The following is a 23,805-nucleotide window of genomic DNA, read 5'->3' as shown; positions in this document are numbered from 1 at the left end:
AAAGAGTCAGACACGACTGAGCAACTAAGCACCGCACAGCAGCACAGTAGTTAAGAATCCGCCTGCCAATGCAGGGGACACTTGATCCCTGGCCTGGGACGATCCCACAGGCACTGGAGCAACGAAGCCCATACGCTGCAACTACCGAGCCTGTGCACCTAGAGCTGGTGCTCTGCAGCTGAAGCCACCGCAGTGCGAAGCCCACGGGCTACAATGGCAAGCAGCTCCTGCTGGCCACAAATAGAGAGCCTGCTTTCAGCAACAGAGACCCAGCACAGCCATAAATAAATAATTTTTAAAAAATATGTCATTTTTGACAAAATTCTGAAATGTTGCAGGTGGAAATTGTTCCCATTGTAAAAAGTAGTTGATCAGTGTAATTAATCAAAATTCACAGCAGCTCCTAACTTTTGGATTCAGCCTTCTGATCGACACCTTCGCCTTCGTGCCATGTGCCTGTTGGATGGTAGACGGGGCCTTACATGCATGCACTTGATGCCTGTGGTCTGAGGAGCAAAGTAAGCTGAGGACCACCGGGAAAGGAAGTGTGCAAAGAGCACTTTCAAGTTCTGAGCATCTAATGGCATTTTCACTGGCTTCCAGGTAGTGTGGAAATTATTGGTAAGGCTGATTATTATTTATCCTGATCCTGTCCTTCGTGTTTGAGAGGATATTGAGAGGGAAAACACAATTTCTTTTGAATCTGAGAGCAAAGGCTCTCTTTTGAAGTCTAGTGTGTTTGCCTCATTAACAGCAGCAAATTAATGCAATTACATGAAAACTCTTCCTTGTTAGGGATGGTGAGAAATAATCAGCATTTTTTAAGGAAAGGGATTTTGGTCATACTGAGATAAACATCTCTCCTTTTAAATTTTGTAATTTAAAAAATCACATTTTACTTGGGCAACTGTGGAGTCTTCAAAGTCTTCTAAAATGCTTCTTATTATAATTAATGACACTATAAAGTATTTGGCTTAATTAACCAATGGATACGCTTCATTCTAAACTCCTTTGAGTCCAGATCCTGCTCTGTCCAATACTAGATTCGTATCCGGTAGAGAGGCCTCAACCGAATCATTTGGCACACTGTTTTCACTTTTTATGTGTGGTTTTGAATAGCGGTTGCCCTTAGAATTGAAATAGCTTATCTCTGAATTCTAAGCAACATGCCAGCCATCCTAGAAGCAGACTTCCTCTAACAGACAGTTGCAGGAAGCATGATTCATCTGTCCAGGAAGTGTTTAAGGAGGTGCCACGATAATAGAGTCAGTGCAGACCCACTGCTGCTACCACGTCCCATCTCCTCCACTTCTCTGCTTTTCTTTGGCCAGCAAAGGGGATTTTAACTACTTCACTCTTAGATTCAGATAACACCCAATCCCTGTGGCTTTGGGAGGAAATCTGAGAGGCCAGAGAAGGGAAGCCCTGCTTTCAACACAGGGCCAATCTAAGCTAGTCACATTGGGAAGGCTGTTTTGGAAACTGTAGCTTTTCATTTACTGCAAAATGTTTTAGAACAACAAATTATCATAAAATTGTGTTTATGTTAAAAAATAATAAATAATATTTATTAGCACTTACTCTGTGCTGAGTATCATTCTAAGCCCTTTCCATGTATTATGTAATTTTTTTTGTGCTCAGTCACTTCAGTCATGTCTGACTCTTTGCAACTATGGACTGTAGCCCTTCAGACTCCTCTGTCCATGGGATTCTCCAGACAAGAATACTGGAGTGGGTTACCATGCCCTCCTCCAGGGAATCTTCCCAAACCAGGAATCAAACCCATATCTCTGATACCTCCTGCATTGCAGGCAGCTTCTTTACCAGCTTCTTTACACTGAGCCTGCATTGCAGGCAGCTTCTTTACCACTGAGCCAAACTTCATTTAAAAAAAATTTTTTTAACTCTTCTAGTTAAGTTTCCGAGCTTATTAAATGAGAGAATTGAGAAGTGATCATTGTCTAAGGCCATATGATTTTTAAATTTTATTCATTTATGGCTGTGCTAGATCTCTGTTGCTGCCCGTAGGCTTCCCTAGTTGTGGTAGGAGGGGCTGCTCTCCAGTGATGTGCTCAGGGGTCTCACTGTGGTGGCTCTTGTTGAGCAGCATGGGTTGTAGGTACACATGCTCAGTAGTGGTGGCAGATTGGCTTTAGTTGCTCTGAGGCATGTAGGATTTTCCAGGACAAGGGATCGAACCTGTGTCCCCTGCATCAGCAGGCAGATTCTCATCCACTGGACCACCAGGGAAGCCCCATGTATTACCTACTTTAAAATTCCAGAAGCCCTATTATGCAGATAGTATTGTTATCTCCATTTTAGAACTCTGGAAACTGAGGCATAGAGAAGTAATTCAACATTTTGAAAGGCATCAACAACTCAAGAATTGCTCTTGTTTCCTTCACTGGCAATTAGTTTTAAAAATAAGAATTGTTAAATTAAAAAAAAAAAAAAAACCAGCAAAGTCCTTATTCTCCGTGATAACAGAGACTAACAAAAATAATTTTTTAAGTTACAGTGCTAACACCCAAAACTCCTGTTAGTCAATGGAATTGACATTTCTTTATTATATTTCTTAATAGAGCTTGGAGTGAAATAAGTGGACCAAAATGTTGGCTTTCCCATTTATCCTTTGTGAGAATTGTAAAAATGCATTATGGAAGCAGGCTATAGACAGAAAACAAGAAGAAAATTAAATGTCTTGAGAGATGAACCATTAATTATATTTCAGCCCCTAAAGAATTAAATGCTCTCTATTTAGGAATTTCTTTATACCTAACTGGACTTCCTAGGTAGTGCTAGCGGTAAAGAACCCACCTGTCAATGCAGGAGATACAAGAGACATGCATTTGATCCTTAAGTCAGGAAAATCCCTTGCAGATGGAAATGACAACCCAGTCCGGCATTCTTGCCTGGGAAATCCCATGGACAGAGGAGTGTGGCAGGCTACAGGCCATGGGGTCACAAAGAGTTGGACACAACTGAAGCGAAATAGACACTTACCATCTGAGCCACCAGGGAAGTCCCGTTTGCCTTTGACAGTTCCTCAACCACAACTTCCTTTACTGAAGCCTCCAGCTCTGCAACATCTTGTTCAGTTACTCTTCCTCAGGAACCCTGGATAATATTCCTGATAGCATTTAATGCAACTTGTGACTAAATTGGTATACTGTTGCAAACTGACTAAGGGCTTCCCTGGTGGTTTAGCAGTAAAGAATCTGCCTGCCAATGCAAGGGACATGAGTTCAATCCCTGGATTGGGAAGATCCTCTGAAGGAGAACAGGGCAACCCACTTCAGTATATTTTGCCTGGAGAATCCCATGACAGAAAGGCAGGCAATAATCCATGGGGTCTCAAAGAGGTGGACACGACTTAGCAGCTAAACAGCAACAGTAACAATAATAAATTGATTAACATCTGTCTCCTCCATGAAAACAAGGAAAACTGATGCTAAAACAGTTGTATTTCCACAGCCTATGTGTCTAAAATATATTTGAGTGACTGAATGAGAGGATAAATAAATAAGCAATTCCTATTTAGGACGGTAAAAACCTGAGGAAGTACTACAGCAAAAACAGAACAAAACAGATCCTGTTGCATTGTGTTTGATTCAGCATTTCTCAAATTTATGAGAACACTGGTCTCTATTTGTAAGACATCTGTCAACGTGTGTGGCAGAGAGAGCTAAGTGATTTCCCCAAATGCAGTTCCCCTTTGTCTGCATTCCTGAACCACTATACGGAAGGCGGAGGAACACCTGAATTGGTCTCCAACATGACTGAGAAGTAAACTTGTATTGTACTAAGCATCTGAGCATTTCTGAGTTCTCCATAAAACAGCTAGTATTCTTTCCTGTGCTCAGTTGCTCAGTCATCTCCAACTTTTTGTGACCCCATGGACTATAGACCACCAGGCTCCTCTGTTCATGGAATTTCCCAGGCAACAATACTGGAGCAAATGGCCATTTCCAGAGGATCTTTCTGACCAGGGATTGAACCCATGTCTCCTGTGTCTCCTGCATTGACAGGCAGATTCTTTACCTCTGAGCCACCTGGAAAGCCCACAGTATTCCTTAATCAGGTCTGTGGGCCTGATGCTGCAGAGTTGTAGTTACGGAAAATACTGCTCAGGCTGCCAACTTGGACAACATGCATGTACGACTGGAAGACTGACGGACATCAGTGTTGTTCTCAAGGATGCTTTTCATTAGCAGCGCACTGTTCTGTCACTGAAAGGAGGACATGGAAGTGCAAAAAGCAATGATATAAATATCTGGGGAAGATGACATCAGAAAGAGGATTTGGCAAGGGATGAAGTGAATCTTACAAAGGCTACAGCAAAATACATTTGACAGAAGTCACTGACATAATTGAGAGGACTTGAAATGGACATAAGTGGAAAGGGAAGGCATTAGAAAGAATGTTGAAATAATGGAAGATGATAGTGGCAAAGGTGTCCAATAAAGAAGGTAGGGAAGTTTAGAATCAGAATTCACACACTGCAAAGTAAATCTGACATGTTACTGTACTGAGATAAATATAACAGTATCAGTGAGCCTTAGTGAATCAAAGCATACAATGTATGCTTGATTTTGTACAGCTTTGGCTGTAGCAATGGAAAAGTAAGCCCTATTGAAAAAGAAACATGGAAAAGCCCTTGAAGGTATATGCTAAGATGACCCCTATTATAATCCTTACGATTTCCCAGGAGAGAGTTTGGAAGTGAGGATGAAACGTGCTGTCGTGATGGAAGTGGGCTGCAGACAGTGGCCCCAGCTGCTAAACTGAGGCTAATGCAGGGTTTGCTCTATTGGGATCCCTGGGGATTTTGACTGAATGGAGCTGGGGTGGGGTCTAGGGTCTATGAATATATTTTTAAACAAGTTACCTAAATGATTCTGGAATGAAGCCAGATTTAGTAGCCAGTTATGGGGGCTTTATCCTCCACATCACATTCTTCCTCAGCAGAAGTTTTTTTTTTTTTTTAAAGGAAAGATATCAACACCAGTGGAGCAAAAAGAAACCAGGGATGGCAGAGGTCAGATGTCTTTGTGGACATCTCTCAGGTGTCTTGTTCTTAAAAAAAGCATGCTGTTTGCTGAATTCTTTATATTCTGTACTCTGTCAGAGAGTGCTGAGTGAAGAGATGTGCTCTCCTGAACTAATCCTGACCAGCAGAGACGTGGTTGTGACTGCAGAAATGAACAAGCCATTACGAGAGAGTGATCCATTTCCTCCGAATCTGTGATGACATGTCAGTCATGGGCATGAGGCTTTAGGGAGAGAGATTCTGAAAGGAGATATGAGCACATGGACCAAAAAAATTTTTTAATTAAAAAATTAATGAAAGAACAAAGAAATTCAATAGAAAAAGAAAAGGAAATTCAAGAAAAAAGACATACTCTAAAAAAAAAAAATTAAACCCTGTCCACAAAGTCAGGAATAATTTGGGGGCTGGGGTAGGTAAGAAAAGGGAAACCCTCTGAAGAACTCAGTCTAAGAAAAAAAAACCCATGGACGTACATGGTAGCTTTTTGACCATCCCATAAGCACACATACAAATTAGCTAAACTTTGGGATATGGCGCAGTTAGAAAGAAATGTCTATTTTTTTAAGCTATGATTGGGGCAAAAGAAAGATGAAAATGTGAGTTGGACCAATGCTTCGAGAAGACAGTGTAACATGATGAAGGTGAAGTAGAAAGACACCTCTTATGATTTTGAAACTGGGAGAAGAAACAGGAAATCCAATTTAGAGGATAAGTCTGTCAGTGTCTTTAAAATAATTTTCCCATGCTTAAGTGCATTACACCACACAGTCCTGAGAGGTATGCTCACTACAGAACAAATTGTGTAATCTTGCTCACTTCATAGGCAATTCAAACCACACTTCAGGGGAACTCCCTGGTGGTCCAGTGGCTAGGACTCCACACTTTCACTCTTGACAGCCTAGGTTCAACACCTAGTTGAGGAACTAAGATCACACAAGCCGCAGGTCATAGCCAAAAAAGAGAACAAAAGGCTTTAGCACACCGGCAGAATCCATGTATGTCCCTGCTGAAAGGTTTTGTCTCTTTCCACAGATGTGAACTATGAGCAACTCGGGCCAGAGGGCTAGACCTTGCTGCCCCTGGTCAGAGCTGGTCATACTGAACAGAGGGGCACTTATCCATCGACAGCTAGATCCTTGCCTTGTTGTCTGACTCAGAGAGATGAGCACCTGGTGACAGATGTAACCTGTCACCAAGGGAAAGTCTAGTTGTTTTTAAGCACCTGAGGACCACGGTCTTGCAGTGTTGTGGCTGGGGTGCCCTTATTTAAGTTAAATCTGTGAAATTGCAGAAACTTAGAGGAAGCTTTTGAGATGAAAAATGAGGCCAGAGTCTATGTTCACAGCAAGAAACAAGAAAGTCAGAAGAACGAAGAAGAAGGGAGTCACTCCTGAGCCTTCTTAGTCCCTGCCCTCTCCCAGCTTTTCAGTTGGTCCCGTGTGTCATGAGGCAGCTTTTTAAACTTTCCTAGGAAACAGCCATTGCACAAACACTAGTCTTTCCCCCATGGGTCAGTTTGAGTGTGTATCTACAACCAAGAGTATAAGGCAGAAGAGGGAACATAGGAGGATGCCAGAGGTCTGAAGGGGAAATGTCTTAACTTCCAAAATGTGGGAAAGATTTATTCTGGAATCTCACAGATGAGTAAGATGGATGGTAATTTTGGGGAAAAATTCTACATTGGACCCTGAACATAAGTTGTCAGTATGAAGCAAAGATATAATAAATGATCACTGTTTCCCTATGCAAAGGTCATGCTAAATAGCTTACATTTCTCTTGGTGACAGGGTCACTGAAGTGCTCAACTTGGGAGTTCCATGGAAACTCCCTCGTGTCACCTCTGAGAGTGATAATTCTGAAAGAGAACACACACGGAGTGTGTGTGGTATCATGGCTTGGGGCATTGGCATGAGGCCACAGTGCCTGGTGGAAAGCCTGGCTCTGGTAATATAATCTGTGTGACTGTGGACAACCTGCCTTTGTCTCAGTTTCCTCACCTATCAAATGAGATAATGATATTTCCTACATTACACAGTTGCTTCAAGAATTATCTAATAGGTAATGCATTTGACAAATACAAGCTATTATTATTACCAACTTTGTTTGAATGGTGCTTTCCCAAAAGTGTTCAATAACAGAAACATTTTAACCCAAGAAACCTATCATTTTAGAATACTTGAAACAGGTAGCATCTTTCTGATATTTACCAAATGTTTATATTTATCTGATATTTATCTGATATTTATATTTTCTGATATTTATTTTTAAGAAGTCATAGGCTAATGAGTCTACATGCAAATAAATAATACTCTAAAGACCAGAGGATTTAGAGGAATCATCATGAGATGGAATTGAGGCAAAATAGTCCAGTATAACTTACTAGAAATAATATCCTATGTTTAGCTATGACGTCACTGCCTTTCATATAAAAATGACCTGGAGACCACAAGTGTTTAATATCATCTAACACCATGACGTGGCTAACAACAAACCTATTAGAACACACAAACCAGATAATATGGTCCAACGCCAAGTTAGTAGAACTGAATCCAATCCTGGACCACATTTGAAGAGACACTGACATACCAGCAAGCATGAAGCAGAGGGGATCCCATGGGAGCTGACCTTTCTGGACCCTTGGGAGCATCCCTCCTTGCTTATGACTGTCACCTTCTGTCCTAGTCTCTTCCTTCAGCTTCTATGACACAAAAACCTCTTGGTTTTCCTCCATCCTTGGCTCCCCACCCACAGGCTCCCAGAACCAACACAGGCTCTGGATTTCCTGTACATTTCTGTGCTGATTTTTCCCAAATCCATTACTTTTGTTTGTATTTTCAATACTGATTTAAAAACTTCTTCTTCCAGATACAGCCCCAGTCTCAAAATAAAAATGGAAAAGCGAAATCAAGTAATAAAATACAAAAAGAATCCTAAGGTTGACTTCCTAAAACTGCAGGGGCAACACAGCCTTACTCCTTTAAGCAAATGACCCTTCCTCCCACTAAGTATTTTATTTCCAAATCTGAATCCTTTCATTTCACCCAGAGGACAAAGGAATAGAGGATGGATTCGTTTCCCAGGGGGATCTTTACCAACCCACACGTCTCAGCAAGGCTGGGCACAGTGTCCCACCAGCACCTAATCAAGTCCTTGCATAGTTTCAGTTCTGTTAATTGAAAATAACTCAATTCTGGCTGCAGTCACAGCTACTCACTTTGAACTTGACTAAATCACTTGAAAAAAACCCTTGAACTAGAAGTTATAAAATAATGGAAGCTAGGTTTCATGTTTGTGGCTATTCTCTCCATTAATGGTCATTTGTGCTTTTAGAATTTCCATCATAAACCAGCCATTGTAGCGATTGCTTTGGTCTTGCCCCTTGGCTTACAGAAATGGAAAACATCTCCTCCCTCTGGCAACAGTGTCATTCTTTGGAAGGCTTAGCTGAACTTCTGGTTCTCATTCTGTATTTTTGTGGCTTTCACCATCAATGTTGCACAAGATACATGGCCCGTCTGTAACATCATCTGTGGAGCAGCTCTGCTGTTGTTGGAACAAGTTTTCTAACACCTCCAAAAATTATCCGATGGGCCTTTTTGTTACCATTTCACCCTCAAGTAAGTCCAAAGAGGTGGAGTCTGGTCCCTGGAAAGGTTTCACCTCATTTGCTCCCACTCTTTCTGCCAAAGCCGTCCTTAAAACCCAGTTCAAAAGCTTCCTGTTGGCCCCGCTCTCTGCATTGTGCTTTTTATCAAATAAGGCGCCCAGCAGATTGGTAAACATGCAGTACTCTGCACACCCATGAATTCTATTTTGGTATGTGCTCAAAGTGGTAGAATTGTAGTGAATGTGTAGAGATTACACAAAAATGCCAGTTTGGAATTCAGTTCTTTCTTACAGCTTATCTTTCAGCTGATGCTAAAATATGGCTGTGACGTTCAATTTAACCTGAACTTACTGAACTCCCATAAGACCTCAATTCTAATAATCAGGGCCTGGGTTACAAAGTTAGCCGGAGACAGTTCTCACCTTCATAAAGCTTACAGTCCAGTAGGGCATGTGGGCACAATCACACACGGTAAAAATATGATATGACAAACTGCTTATGTCTGTGGTATGAACAAGTGGCTTTGAAAGAAACCTTTGTATTTTTTCCTAAAGAATGAACAAAATCTCACCATGTGAAGAAAAGAAGATGATCACTCCAGGTAAATGGAATGAGACAAATATGCCATTGTCAAGCTTGTGAAGACCACCTAAGCACTAGATCAAGAAAGTAAAGTGAAGTGAAAGTCACTTAGTCATGTCTGACTCTTTGCAACCCAATGGACTGTAGCCTGACAGGCTCCTCTGTCCATGGAATTCTCTAAGCAAGAATACTGGAGAGTGTAGCTGTTTCCTTCTCCAGAAGTTCTTCCCAACCAGGGATTGAACCCAGGTCTCCCATATTGCAGGTGGATTCTTTACCATCTGAGCCACCAGGGAAGCCTAAGAATACTGGAGTGGATAGCCTATCCCTTCTCCAGCAAATCTTGCTGACCCAGGAATCAAACTAGGGTCTCCTGCATTGCAGGTAGATTCTTTACCAGCTGAGCTACCAGGGAAGCCCACAGATTAAGGAAAGGGGATTTTTAAAATCTCTGTCAAGTTTGTGCTTTTTTAATGTTTGTTTCATATTGTCTCATGTTTTCTTTGACTACTAGTAAATATAACTTTCTGGTGGGTAAACACTATGGTTACTATTTCTCTAATACTGAGTTTTTCTAAATATAAAGCAAGATTTTTTTAACCCCCCAAAATATCCTTCAAAGGCAAGGAATCCATATATTAATATTCAGCACCTCACTAAGTCTCTCAAAGCTTTCTCTTCTTTGCTTTGAAAAACAAAAGTGCTATTTGGAAAAGATATGATAATCTCAAATGACCTCCATCAATGCTAGCTTTTTTTTTTTTAAGAATTGCTTTAAAAGAGGGTTAAAACACTTTTACAAAGATAAAGGCTTTTTCTGTGATTCCCACCACCACCGCCCCCCAAGCCCGGGACTATGTCCTGAAAGTTACACACACTGGATGGTGAAAGTCTTTGCAAGCAAGACTTCCAAAAATCACTGTCCATCTTAAAGAGAACGATACTCAATTATTAAGTGGTGGATAGAAGGGATACAGGAAATGTCCTAATGTTATCAGAGTGGGGACTGGCCTCTTAGAAAAGATCTTTAGTGAAAACATTATATGTGGATTAGAAGTATTATATGCTAGCATGGAGATGGAGATAAAGATGTGTTAAGTGACTCAAAAGTGATTTTATTAATGATGAGAACTAGATGTCAAAATATATGTAAACAGTCTGAGTAAAATCGTTTTATGAAAGTGGAAACTAACATTCTAGATTAATACAATGGCTTATAAAATATATAATTTTATATATGATTATATAATTACATTAATAAAGAAAGATAAGTAACCACCTAACTTTTCAATCTATACCTCCACAAAGTTGCATATTCAAATCAACAAAAAAGCTTTGGTAAATAAAATATCTTATCATAAAAGTAGCATATTACCTTCTATTTGGAGGTACCTAATTTTCCAGCAACTTTCATTGCATAGCATTGTATACAGAAAGTTCAATAAATGCTACTTGTGGTCATTATTATAACAAATAGAAACTTCCAATTTACAAACAGAAAAATTAATTGAAATGAACTCAGGTGTAAAAATAAAACATGAGAATCAAAATCATGATTCCCTGTATCAGCTTAATTAGGTATTAAAGTCATGATATTTAAATACTTTCTGATCTCTCTTTATAAATAAGAACAAACAAAAAATAACCAACAAAAACCAGAAGTTTTTCTTCCGCTTCTGCATGTTTTAGGTAAGATGAGGTTACTCAGTCCAGAAGTTACATTGAAACCTTAAAACACAGGTAGTTATTTGTGCATATAATTTAATGGATTAAATACCCTTATTATTGAGATGATGCAATGAAAGAGACTTGAAACACATCTGTCCAAATACCATGTATAGTCAGTGTATTATAGACATATAGGACAGGGTGAATGGTTTGGTTCTGCAAAGCATGATAAGTTACCTTGGCTTGCTAACTTGAACAGAAAATGCAGTGATTATTTAGCTTCAAAATACGTACCTCTAAATAGTCAGTGGAGCAGTTTGTGTAATATTCCAATTCAAATGCTAAAAATGTATAATTCACAGTGTTTCCAGTTGTTGCTTGGATGGTCCAGTTGCAACGCTGGTTGACCGAATAGGGATTTGGATAGTGTATACTCTCTAAGATGCCATAGGTTTGATTCACAATCACCACGTTATCACATGCTGGGAAAAATAACAATGACTGTTAACCACTATCATACGTATCATAATTGCCCCAAGATGTGTATGATTTTTCTATAAGAAAACATGTATGTTAAAAAGAAACATATGTATGTGTGTATACACAAACACACACACACGCATACACATAAATAGATGCATACATACACAGGTAGTTGGTGCAGCATTTTTATATGGAAATGGTCTCCATTTAGAACAAATGTGAAATAATATTTAAATGAATTCATAAACTTTAAAGTGTCATGAAAATTGCCTGTGTTAAAACTGGCATCATGTTGCTGTGAATTGGTGCAGAGCAGAATAGTGTAGCCTGACTCACACATCAGTCTAATTTGTTTGTTTAGAAAAGTGTATTAAACATTCTATGCTTCTGTTTTTCTAACTTTAGCATTTGGAAGAGACAGAAATCTTGACCTTTAAATTCAACAGTTTAGAAACACAAAGTCCTATGTGAGTGCTAAAAATGATTAACAACATGGCTTTGTTCAACATTCAAAAGTCAGCATGAAATTCATAATAAAGACTCTGTTATTCCTCTAGTTAGTCATCAGGAAGATTCAATTGAATAGAAGCAATGTAAAAGATTTGAAGAAGAAATGAAAACATTAAATTTTGAGAAAAAAGTCTTCAATCCGATGGTGGCGTTTTCTTTAGCTGAGTTTTCAACACGACCGTACTAGGCACTTCTACGTATGGCTAGTCTTGGGAGCCACTGCCAAATTCCACCAAACTTAATGACTTGAATGAGGCCTAGGCATGCCTTTTCTCCAGTCTTTTGCATATTGTATGATGTGTAATAAAAGAGAATGGGAAAATAAATATATTGAAAATTTTTCACTGAAAAATGTGGTTTGTAGTTGCATTTCTCCTACATTGCTTCTTGACAGGTGACTGGGACACCATTTGTAAGTCATTGAGGTCTACAGTTTCCCTTAATAAAATTTAACTACCTTTTGAGATAGAAGACAAAAGCAATAGTGTTGGATAACTTTGTATAATAGAATAGTGTCCCATTATTGACAGTCCCAATTAGAAGACTGTCATGTTTAATTCAAATGAAAACCCATTAGCTGCTAACCAGTTACACCAATCTTTAAATTGTGACTATCTAAGCAAATTCGTTTTCCAGGTTTCTGAGCTTACCACATGTGTTAGTTACATGACATTATACTCAATGTGTAAGCATTTCTCCATCAAACAGAGTTAAACTTTTTCATAAGGAGCTAAGATTTATTTCAGTTGCTCAAACTAATGGGTTACACTTCTTTCAATTTGTTTCATTCAAGAGACTGAATACCCACTGCAGTCACTGAGCAACCAGTACACACACTTACTCTGCTGGTATTTAACCAGGAAGCCGCCTCCTTGCTGGCCTTCATCTGTCCTCAGTTTTAAAGACATGCTGTCTCCACTGGAACGGATGACAGATGGTTTCTCATTCCCACAAAGCCGAGTTAACAGATGAGAGCTGGTACTTGACCCATCATAGACCTTTAAGAAAACGTTTTATTGTTTGTTTGTTTGTCATGCCACAAGGCATGCAAGATCTTAGTTCCCTGACCAGGGATCAAACTTGTGCCCCCTGCAATGGACATGCAGAGTCTTAATCACTAGACCACCAAGGAAGTTCCAAGAAAATATTTTAAATGTCAGATGATTATGGCTGTAAACATTATCTAAATGACTCTGCAATTCTTGATAAGTGGGGAAGAAATACAAAATGATATAACAATAGAAGAGCCCTGAATCAAATATCTTATAAAATTGTATTTAAATGTCTATAAACCTGAGCTATGTACTCAAGCTGTGGCTGTATATAAGAGTAAGGGAAAGAACCTAGCCTGAAATGTAAAGATTGAAAATAAAGGATTGTTACATGTTTTTGAGACCATAGCTATTATCAGTAGTCTTCCTTGCTTTTTTATTTCATAGTTTATCATTTATGACACTTTAACCCATTTTTTATTTAGATAGTTATTTAATGGAGATGGTGACTTACTGGTACTGTAAAAAGCTCTGTTTTATTGACTTCAGTTATCTTTAATTCAACCTCTGACACAGTCCTCTAGATTGTTAGTTTTCAATACATATATAGAAATCATGTAGATAATAACTATGATAAATCTCATAACCCCTTTCAGGAGATTTTTAACCATATCTTAACAGTCTATATTCAATATATGTTAAAGACTTAGTGTACCAAGCCATTCATTAATATATCCTGTACTTAGAAAGGTATTTTCATCAAAGTTTCTTTTAATTTTTTATTTTGTTTAAATTTTTAATGTGGATATTGTTTAAATGATCCCTTTTCCTGAATCTCAGAAATAAAAAATGAGGCATCAACGTGCACTGGGCAAGATGGGAGCAGTGAAAGCTACAAGTGAAACTTCATACATACAGCCAGATAGTCTTGACTACAATTTGGATGATACTCCAAATGGAAGTCTTCAAACTCCAGCAGGAACGGACTGCCATGGCTGGCCTTCAGCCACCAGGAGCACTCAGAGCTGTGATAGTAGGGCATTGGGTAGTTGGGGGACGTGAATGTGCCAGTGGACGTGGTGAGATTGCCCCCACAACCTGCGGGAGAAAGACTGGGGATAACACACAGTCTTTTCTTTCTGTAAAACGGAATTCTCTTGTCTATTTCAAACTGTGCTACTGTCGCTCCCCTTAAAAACCAAGTTGCAAAACAACCCTGCACCACCAAAGACTAGTTGGCCTCAAATCTCAATACACATCAGTGTACTTTCCTTTTCCCAACCAAGATGACCAGCTTGATGAACTATACCAAGGAATATGACATTTTCCCTTACTATGTCCTTCAAAAATAAAAACAAAAACAAAACAGCTAGAGTTAATTCAGAAATATTCACAATGTTGAAGTTTATTACAAATAGTACTGACAAAATACAGCTAGAAACAAAAACAGGTAAGAGCACAGCAATCCAAGAATGAAAAATCCAATCAGATTGGATTCTCCAACAAAGGGCAAATCTTGGCCATTTACCTGTTAAGGACCCATCCCAGTAAGCTGAGAATCCAGGCCCAGAGCCGAAGAAGTCACTCTTAAATTTTAACCATAACTTGTTACTGTGGGAGATGATTCTTGGAGGTAAATTTGAACCACAGTATTGCCCCAGGAGTGGTGAATTTTCATAGCCTCCATTCCTGTGACAAAATATAGGTGTGATCATTTATTAGGTTATTAGGTTATAATATAAACATTTAACATTAATTAACTTTGAGATCAAAAACAGATCCATTTGTCAGTCAACCTCTCTCAAAAATATTCTAAAAACAATTGCAAGCTTTCAGTTTTTCACTTTATTAAATAGCATGTGAATAACAATGAATAAAATCACCACCATTTATTGTTGACCTGACATTTTATACACCCAATTACAAATAGATAAAAAGTACTTAATCTTCTGTCTTTCAAATAAAGCATCTGCCAAATGTGTCACAGAACAAAAGATAAAGAAATAAAAATTATTAACAATATAAACAAATGTGGCTTAATTTTACAGAGAAACTTGAATGTTTTTCTAATTTGAAAGTTTTCAAAATGTAATATATTTGACATAGTTATGCATAGTTTTAAAAATACTTCCTTCCCTAAGAACTTTTGGGGTCTTAAATCTAGTTTACTATCTATAGTTTATAATCTGTATTTTCCAAGCCTAAAAAAAAATTCATTCAACCAATGACTGCTGATAATTAAGAAAATCAACTTATTTTAGCATTATATGGCGGTGGTGCTCAATCGCTAAGTCATGTTCGACTCTTGGCAGCCCCATGAACTGCAGCATGCCGGGCTTCCCCGTCCTTCACTATGTCTGCTCAAACTCATGTGCATCGAGTTGGGGATGCCATTCAACCATCTCATCCTCTGTCACCCCCTTTTCCTCCTGCCATCAATCTTTCCCAGCATCAGGGAATTGTGATTTATTGTTTAAGTAGCTTACTTTACATCAGAGAACTAAATTTATTATAAAATAGTGTAAGATTCTAGCCTTTTGAAATGCCAAATAAAAACTTTAACACAGAAGGGCAACAAATTATTAGTCTAATTTAACTCACTGCAACGATCTGGAAATCCCATGGACACAGAAGCCTGGTGGGCTATAGTCCATGGAGTTGCAAAAGAGTCAAACATGACATAGCAACTAAAACAACAATAACAATCTGGGGAGATATTAATATATACCTTAACTCACCTTTACTGCAAATATAACTTTAAAAAACCCATCCTTTCAAAGCAATGAAGAATTAACGAAAAAGCCTTGCACTGAAATTCACAAGCCTTTCTGTTTTCCTACTGCTAAGTCAGGTTCCAAATGACAAACTTTATATCTTGTAAGAAAGAGCACAAAAAGGAGCTTCACAGAAAATTTTCTATATTTTTTTCTTATCCTTTCCAAGAAAAATTAAAAGTGAAAATAAATAAGAAAAAAAAAAGATTATGATGAAATAAAGGTGCTTACCTGATTTCCACATAATCTGCTACACATGTACTACCAATGGCATCCTCCAAGGAGAAGTTTGTGAAGTGTAATGCAATCTGTTGGCTGCTTTCCACTGTGATCCTATAAATGCATTCCAAGTTGTTGGGGTAAAAACGGGGGAAGTTTGGAGAAGTGAAAGTCCCAGATTCTTCTGTATAGTCATTCAAGCATGCTGTAAAAAGAAACAGATCCCAAGAGGAAAAGTAATTTACAAGACAATACATTTATAAGACATTTAGTTATATACATGTCATTAATTTATGCTAATATATTTGATTTTCAATATGCCATTCTGGGATGTTCAAAGAATGTCTTCCTTTCAAAACAAAGTTTTCGAAATCTCCAAGGCAAAAACAATTACTAATAGTAAACCTAAGCTATATGGTGGAAGTAGTTACATGTAATCACAACTTTTTGGTTCCTGGAAGTACTTTACTTTTTTCTAATCCATGCAAATTATCATAAACATTAAAAACTAGGCTTACCTACAGAAATCACAGGGGAAGGCTTAGTGATAATTCAGTTCTTTCAAACTTTCTTTCAAAATGGTTTTTGTCAAAGCATGCATTTATGAGAAATGACAAAACCAGTACTCAGCCACATGGGGATGAATAGGAGATGAGACCCGGGGATGGGAATGACCTTGAATCAATGCCCAGTTCAGATACCAGCAAGCTGTACAACCTTAGGCAAGTTGCTTCACTGTCCTGAGCCTCATCTCGAAAATGCAGATGTAACTATTTTTGAGTATACACCCAAGGGTCAGAGATTATACAATTAAAGGACTTGAACATGGCATTGTTCAGGCTTTATTGACTATGGCAAAGCTTTTGACTGTGTGGATCACAACAAACTGGAAAATTCTTAAAGAGATAGGAATACCAGACCACCTGACCTGCCTACTCAGAAATCTGTATGCAGGTCAAGAAGCAACAGCTAGAACTGGACAAGGAACAACAGACTGGTTCCAAATAGGAAAAGGAGTATGTCAAGGCTGTATATTGTCACCCTGCTTATTTAACTTATATGCAGAGTATATCATGAGAAATGCTGGACTGGATGAAGCACAGCTTGAATCAAGATTTCCAGGAGAAATATCAATAACCTCAGATATGCAGATGACACCACACTTATAGCAGAAAGTGAAGAAGAACTAAAGAGCCTCTTGATGAAAGTGAAAGAGGAGAGTGAAAAAGTTGGCTTAAAGCTCAACATTCAGAAAACGAAGATCATGGCATCTGGCCCCATCACTTCATGGCAAATAGATGGAGAAACAGTGGAAACAGTGGCAGACTTTATTTTTGGGGGGCTCCAAAATCATTGCAGATGCTGATTGCAGCCATGAAATTAAAAGATGCTTGCTCCTTGGAAGAAAAGTTATGACCAATCTAGACAGCATATTAAAAAGCAGAGACATTACTTTGCCAACAAAGGTCCATCTAGTCAAAGCTATGGTTTTTCCAGTAGTCATCTATGGATGTGAGAGTTGGACTCTAAAGAAAGCTGAGCACTGAAGAATTGATGCTCTTCAACTGTGGTGTTGGAGAAGACTCTTGAGAGTCCCTTGGACTGCAAGGAGATCCAACCAGTCCATCCTAAAGTAAATCAGTTCTGAATATTCATTGGAAGTACTGATGTTGAAGCTGAACCTCCAATACTTTGGCCACCTGATGCAAAGAACTGGCTCATTTGAAAAGACCCTGATGCTGGGAAAGATTGAAGGTGGGAGGAGAAGGGGACGACAGAGGATGAGATGGTTGGATGGCATCACCGATTCAATGGACTTGGGTTTGGGTGGACTCTGGGAGTTGGGATGGACAGGGAGGCCTGGCATGCTGCGGTCCATGGGGTTGCAAAGAGTCAGACATGACTGAGTGACTGAACTGAACTGAACTGAACATAGTATGTGCTCAGTAAATGATAGAGATCATCACTACACTCTAAAATGGAATAGAGAAGGGTAAGAAAGGCAGAGCATAAATATGAGGAATAAATGAGATCATTCATATAAACCTTTTAGATAAGATAATTTTATTTCCTAAATAACTACTAACTTTTCTACTTTACCAGTTTCAATTTGATCTATTCATCTCTTCATGCTCTCTAGTCATGGACCAACCCACTTAATCTCCTATGCACTCCAAGTCTGAGGTATTTCTGAAAGAAAATCTGGTTTCAGTGTATCTTCAACTGTATCTGGTAATAACATAAATCTAGGATCCCATTGTAGACTCAAGTCCCTGATGGTCAGGTTTTGGAGAATAATAAACTATTACATTTTATGATAAATAAAAAAAGAAAATGAGGATAGTTCAGTTCAGTTCAGTAGCTCAGGTGTGTCCGACTCTTTGTGAACCCATGAATTGCGGCACGCCAGTCCTCCCTGTCCATCACCATCTCTCAGAGCTCACTCAAACTCACATCCATCGAGTCAGTGATGCCATCCAGCCATCTCATCCTCTGTCGTCCCCTTTTCCTCCTGCCCCCAATCCCTCCCAGCATCAGAGTCTTTTCCAATGAGTCAATGCTTCACATGAGGTGGCCAAAGTACTGGAGTTTCAGCTTTAGCATCAGTCCTTCCAAAGAAATCCCAGGGCTGATATCCTTTAGAATGGACTGGTTGGATCTCCCTGCAGTCCAAGGGACTCTCAGGAGTCTTCTCCAACACAACAGTTCAAAAGCATCAATTCTTCGGCGCGCAGCTTTCTTCACAGTCCAACTCTCACATCCATACATGACCACTGGAAAAACCATAGCCTTGACTAGATGGACCTTTGTAGGCAATGTAATGTCTCTGCTTTTTAATATGCTGTCTAGGTTGGTCATAACTTTTCTTCCAAGGAGTAAACGTCTTTTAATTTCATGGCTGCAATCACCATCTGCAGTGATTTTGGAGCCCAAAAAAATAAAGTCTGACACTGTTTCCACTGTTTCCCCATCTATTTCCCATGAAGTGATAGGACCGGATGCCATGATCTTCGTTTTCTGAATGTTGAGCTTTAAGCCAACTTTTTCACTCCCCTCTTTCACTTTCATCAAGAGGCTTTTTAGTTCCTCTTCACTTTCTGCCATAAGGGTGGTGTCATCTGAGGTTATTGATATTTCTCCCAGCAATCTTGATTCCAGCTTATGTTTCTTCCAGCCCAGCGTTTCTCAGGATGTTCTCTGCATAGAAGTTAGGTGTGCTATTTTCCCAAGTTGCTGCTGTATAACCATACTCAGAAAAGAAAAAAGGAACCATTGGCACAGAGATGCACAGAAGACATTATGGGTTCTCCTATCATGTACAGCCCTCAGAATAACAAGCATTTACCACATAGTTGGTTATTTGATTTTAAACAGCAAGTAATCAAGACCTAACTTACTGAAGGAGTTGACAGTGATATTTAACTCCAGGGATGAATGTTGTATACTTTTCTATAGTCTGCCAAGATGTTTCTTCATGCGCCAAAGAATAATGGAAGGAAGAAAAGGAAGGAAGGTCAGAAGAAAGGGAGGGAGGGAAGAAGGGAAGGAGGAAGGAAGAAGGGAAGGAGGAGGGAAAAGGCAGAGATAAAGCAGGGGAAAGCAGGAGCAGGGCTGTGTCTGAAGAGGTGGTATATTAAGTACTTCAGATCCAGTAAGGAGTATTACAAGATAAAAATTCATGGATCAAATGAACATTAAATAAAGGCTGTGAAACAGTCTCCTTGAGCTGATGAACTTATAGACTGACCACAGACTCACTGACCACACCACATTCAGATAGCTTTAAGAATTTAATTCAGAATGCATATTGCTAGGCCTTGACAAAACACAAAAAGAGATATCATTAAAAAGCCAAATAAGTACATAAAATAGAATACTAAAAATATTCTGTAAACCAAAGAGAAGACAGGAAAGTAGCAACAGAAGAAGGGCATCTATGAAAAACCCAAACTTAACATCATACTTGGGTAGTAAAGGACTAAGTGCTTTCCTGTCAAGATAAACAGCAAGGCCAGTATGTCCAATCTCACTCCTTCTATTCAATGTTATAGACGGTCCCAGTTATGGCAAAAGGCAAATAGAGAGAGTCAGACAAACAGATAATGAAAAGGAAAAAATAAAACTGTCCTTACAGATATGATCAATTGCCTATGTAAAATACACTAAGAAATCTACTAAAAGATACTGGAACTAATAACTGAGTTTAGTAAGGTTATAGGATACAAGATAATTATTCAAAAATCAATTTAATTTTCAAATAACTGGAAAATAAAATTTTAAATACCATTTACAACTGTATATAAAGCATAAAGCACTTGACAGAAAATTTAATGGGAAGAAACAAAAATTCTACAGTGAAAACTTTAAAACATAGCTGAAAGATATTTCAAAAGATTTGAATAAATAGAGAAGTAAATATGATAATGGATTGGAAGACTCATTTTAAGACGCCCTTTGTCCTAAGATTCATCTATATATTCAATCCAATCTTAATCAAATTCCCAACAAGTTTGTATTTTTTGTTTGCTTGTTTTTTTGCTTGAATTCAAATTGAAAAGATGATTCTAAAATTGTATATGGAAGTATTAAAAGCCTAGGATAATCAAAACAATTTTGAAAAATCTGGATGATTTATACTTCCCGATCTTAAGATAAACTATAAAATTACATAATATGAAGTAATAGAGTCTATTGTCACAAGAGAAAGATACATAGATCAATGGAATAGAACAGCCATTTCAGAAACTGACCCAAAGATACAAGGACAATTAGTTTTCAACAACAATGCAAAGGCAATTCAGTGCAAAAAGGACAATCTTTTCAACAAATAGTGCTTGAATGATTAAATATCATTTGCTAAGCAAACAAACAACCTTGAATACATAACTCACATTACATAGGAAAATTAACTCAAAATGGATCATAAACATAAATGTAAAAGCCTCCCACCAAAAAACTTGCAGAAGAATGCACAGAAAATCCTCACAACTTTAGCAGACATAGATTTCTTAAGCAACATAAAAAAAAAAAAAAAAGAAACACTAGCCATGAAGGGGAAAAAAGGACATATTATTGCTCTTCAAACAATACCATTAAGAAAAAGAAAGGGCCAGCTGCACACAGTGGGAGACAATATGTGCCATACATTTATCTGAACAAAGACATAATTGTGTGTAGAGTATATAACATATGACAATAATAAACAGAAATGAACAAGATGATTTCAGTGGACACTTCACAAAAGAAATATATGAATTGCCAATAAGCATGTAAAAAAGTACTCAGTCGTACTAGTCATCAGGGACATGTAAATTAAAACAATAATGGGGCACAACCATTGGTGGCTAAAATGAAAAGATTGACGATACCAAGGATTGACAAAAATGTGGAGAAAGTAGAATTCTCTTTCATTGCAGATGGGAACATAAAATGATATAATCACTTTGGAAAAATAGCTGGCAATTTCTCGTGAAATTAAACACAGCATTACTAGAAGACCTAGAAATTCTACCCTTAGAATTTACTCAAGAGAACTGATAATCTAAGTCCACAAAAAACTTATACATCAATTTCACAGCAGCTTTTTTCATAATAGCTAAAAACCGTTAACAATCCAACTATCCAAAAACAAGTGAATGGATATCAAATTATGATACATCCCTTACAATAGAAGACTATTCAGCAATGAAAAGAACTACTTATAAACAGGGTGATATGAACAAGCTTGAGAAGCATTATGTCTTTTATGTAAGAAGCCAGACATAAAAGAATGCTCTGTGTGTTCCCATTCATATTTGCCTTTTGAATAGGCAAAATGAATACACAGTGATAAGCACAAGATCTGCAGTTGTCGAGATGGAGGGTGGGGAAGCCCCTATAAAAGGACACTGGGACACCTTCTGAGATGATAAAAGTGTTCTATATTTTGCATGGAGTGGTGATGACATGGGTATACACATTTGCTAAAACTATGAATGAATTTTACTACATGGAATTACAAAATAAAAGTCTATGGGTTATTAAAAGGGTGAAAGTTCTGTTAAAAGACAAGTTGAGCTCTCTGAAGGATATCCAATAAATAATTTGGATATCTAACATTTAATAAACAAAGTTAAAACAGAGAAACAAAAATATTTTGAAGGTACACATTTTATAAATATTAAATGATATAATATTTAATGTTAACATTTTTAGTTTTTATGAGATTCATATCTGTAATTTAACAGAGAGAAAAACAGTGGTTCTCTAAATTTATTTGTTTCTTAAAAGGTTACTAAGGGCTTTTACCTAACACCGAAACATGTACAATGTTCATATGACAGTGTAAACTGCTCTTTGTAAAATAATATTGATATTGAGACGTATGAGTAGGCTTATGTTTATAGGCAGTGTAATGAGAATATGCTAGGCTTTGGCTTCCTACTATGCTTTGCAATAAAGCACAAATAATTAAAGTTAAATATATTCCCATAAAAGGATATTCACGTATTGCCATGATGCTTCTTACATCAACACAAGATCCAAATATGAAAAATGCCTTTTATTTATTTCTCATGTACCCAAAGGGAAACTTATGCCCAATGGCAGTTTGCCTTTTATTATGGTCTAACAATACTGACAAACTGATGAAGAAGAAAAGTAAATTTCTTCCATCTAATATATTCAACTGAAGTAGCAGTGAAAAGCACATCTCTGAAGATCAAAGATAGCTATTAGTAGGCCTCTCACAGCTTTCTTTCTGATCAACTTCAAAAAAAAAAGTAAAGGAAGAAAAGAGAAAGTATATAAATGTCTTCCATGGACAACCATAAAATCACAAAGTCATATTTTTCTAAAAATGACAATGTAGGTCTGCCTCTACTAAGCGCTTTTAAATAAGTTTTAGTAACATAGCATTCAGTTCATTATCAAAGGGGAAATTCAAAAACATGGATAATCCTCCAACTCCAAAAGCAATGATGCTATCATCACATATGATTTGGGTGACAGGACAAGGATAAACTGATCCTGTGGCTAGAAAAGTGTCTCTCCTAGGGAGACTCTAGATTATGAGTAGCTGTTCTACCACCTCCCTGCTTTGTCTTGTGAGATAACTAATGGGATTTTGTTGTTTAATTGCTCAGTTGTGTCTGACTCTTTGCAACCCCATGGACTGTAGCACACCAGGCTTCCCTGTCCTTCACCATCTCCTGGAGTTTGCTCAAACTCATGTCCACTGAGTAGAGTCAGTGATGCCATTCAGTCATCTCATACTCTGCCATCCCCTTCTCCTCCTGCCTTCAATCTTTCCCAGCATCAGGGTCTTTTTCTAATGAGTGAGCCCTTTGCAACAGATGGTCAAATAATTGGAGCTTCAGCTTCAGCATCAGTTCTTCTAATGAATATTCAGGATTGATTTCCTTTAGGATTGACTGCTTGGATCTCCTTGCAGTCCAAGAGACTCCCAAGAGTATTCTCCAGAACCATAGATCAAACTTATGTGATTAGCCAGTCACATTCATGAGCAACCTTATAGGAAGAGCTTTCTGAAATCATTTACAAAACTTCTGGGTCTGCATGAATCCCTATGATCTCAGATTTTCTAATTAACCCTGGGACTGTCATCTGCTTCTACTGGCATATTTGGTTTAACAATCCTCAAAATGAAGACCTGAGAGAAGAGAAAATTACAGGTTCCATTTCTCCACTAGGAAAGAAAAATTCTCCCTAACCCAAATCTAACATTCACCTACAATTTTCTGCTAGGTGGTCACAGTAATGACTTTTTTCCCCATGTCGATGACCAATTCTAATGAATATGGATACAAGCTGAATCACTAAAGCCGCTATTGTAAACTTGTATTTGAATATCAGTAATTCTATTTTAAATCTGGCACAGTCATGGCCCTTTAGAGAAATTATGAACTTTTCACAGAATAT

General features: G+C 38.0%; 1 protein-coding gene across 1 annotated transcript in view; it reads right to left on the bottom strand.

The window, feature by feature from the left end:
* Positions 1-23,805, bottom strand: part of CUBN (cubilin) — a 260,214-nt gene that overhangs the window by 173,822 nt on the left and 62,587 nt on the right. The window contains exons 23-27 of the mRNA XM_006052367.4: positions 15,898-16,090; positions 14,421-14,581; positions 13,809-13,990; positions 12,742-12,898; positions 11,202-11,389 (exon numbers count right to left, since the gene is read on the bottom strand). Coding sequence (XP_006052429.4) covers positions 11,202-11,389; positions 12,742-12,898; positions 13,809-13,990; positions 14,421-14,581; positions 15,898-16,090 — 881 coding nt within the window. The remainder of the gene's footprint in view (positions 1-11,201; positions 11,390-12,741; positions 12,899-13,808; positions 13,991-14,420; positions 14,582-15,897; positions 16,091-23,805) is intronic.

Source organism: Bubalus bubalis, chromosome 14, assembly GCF_019923935.1.
Source record: "Bubalus bubalis isolate 160015118507 breed Murrah chromosome 14, NDDB_SH_1, whole genome shotgun sequence".
In the NCBI taxonomy this organism is placed as follows: Eukaryota; Metazoa; Chordata; class Mammalia; order Artiodactyla; family Bovidae; genus Bubalus; species Bubalus bubalis.
The sequence above is the reverse complement of the archived record's forward strand: the minus strand, read 5'-3'. Positions and strand labels throughout refer to the sequence as shown.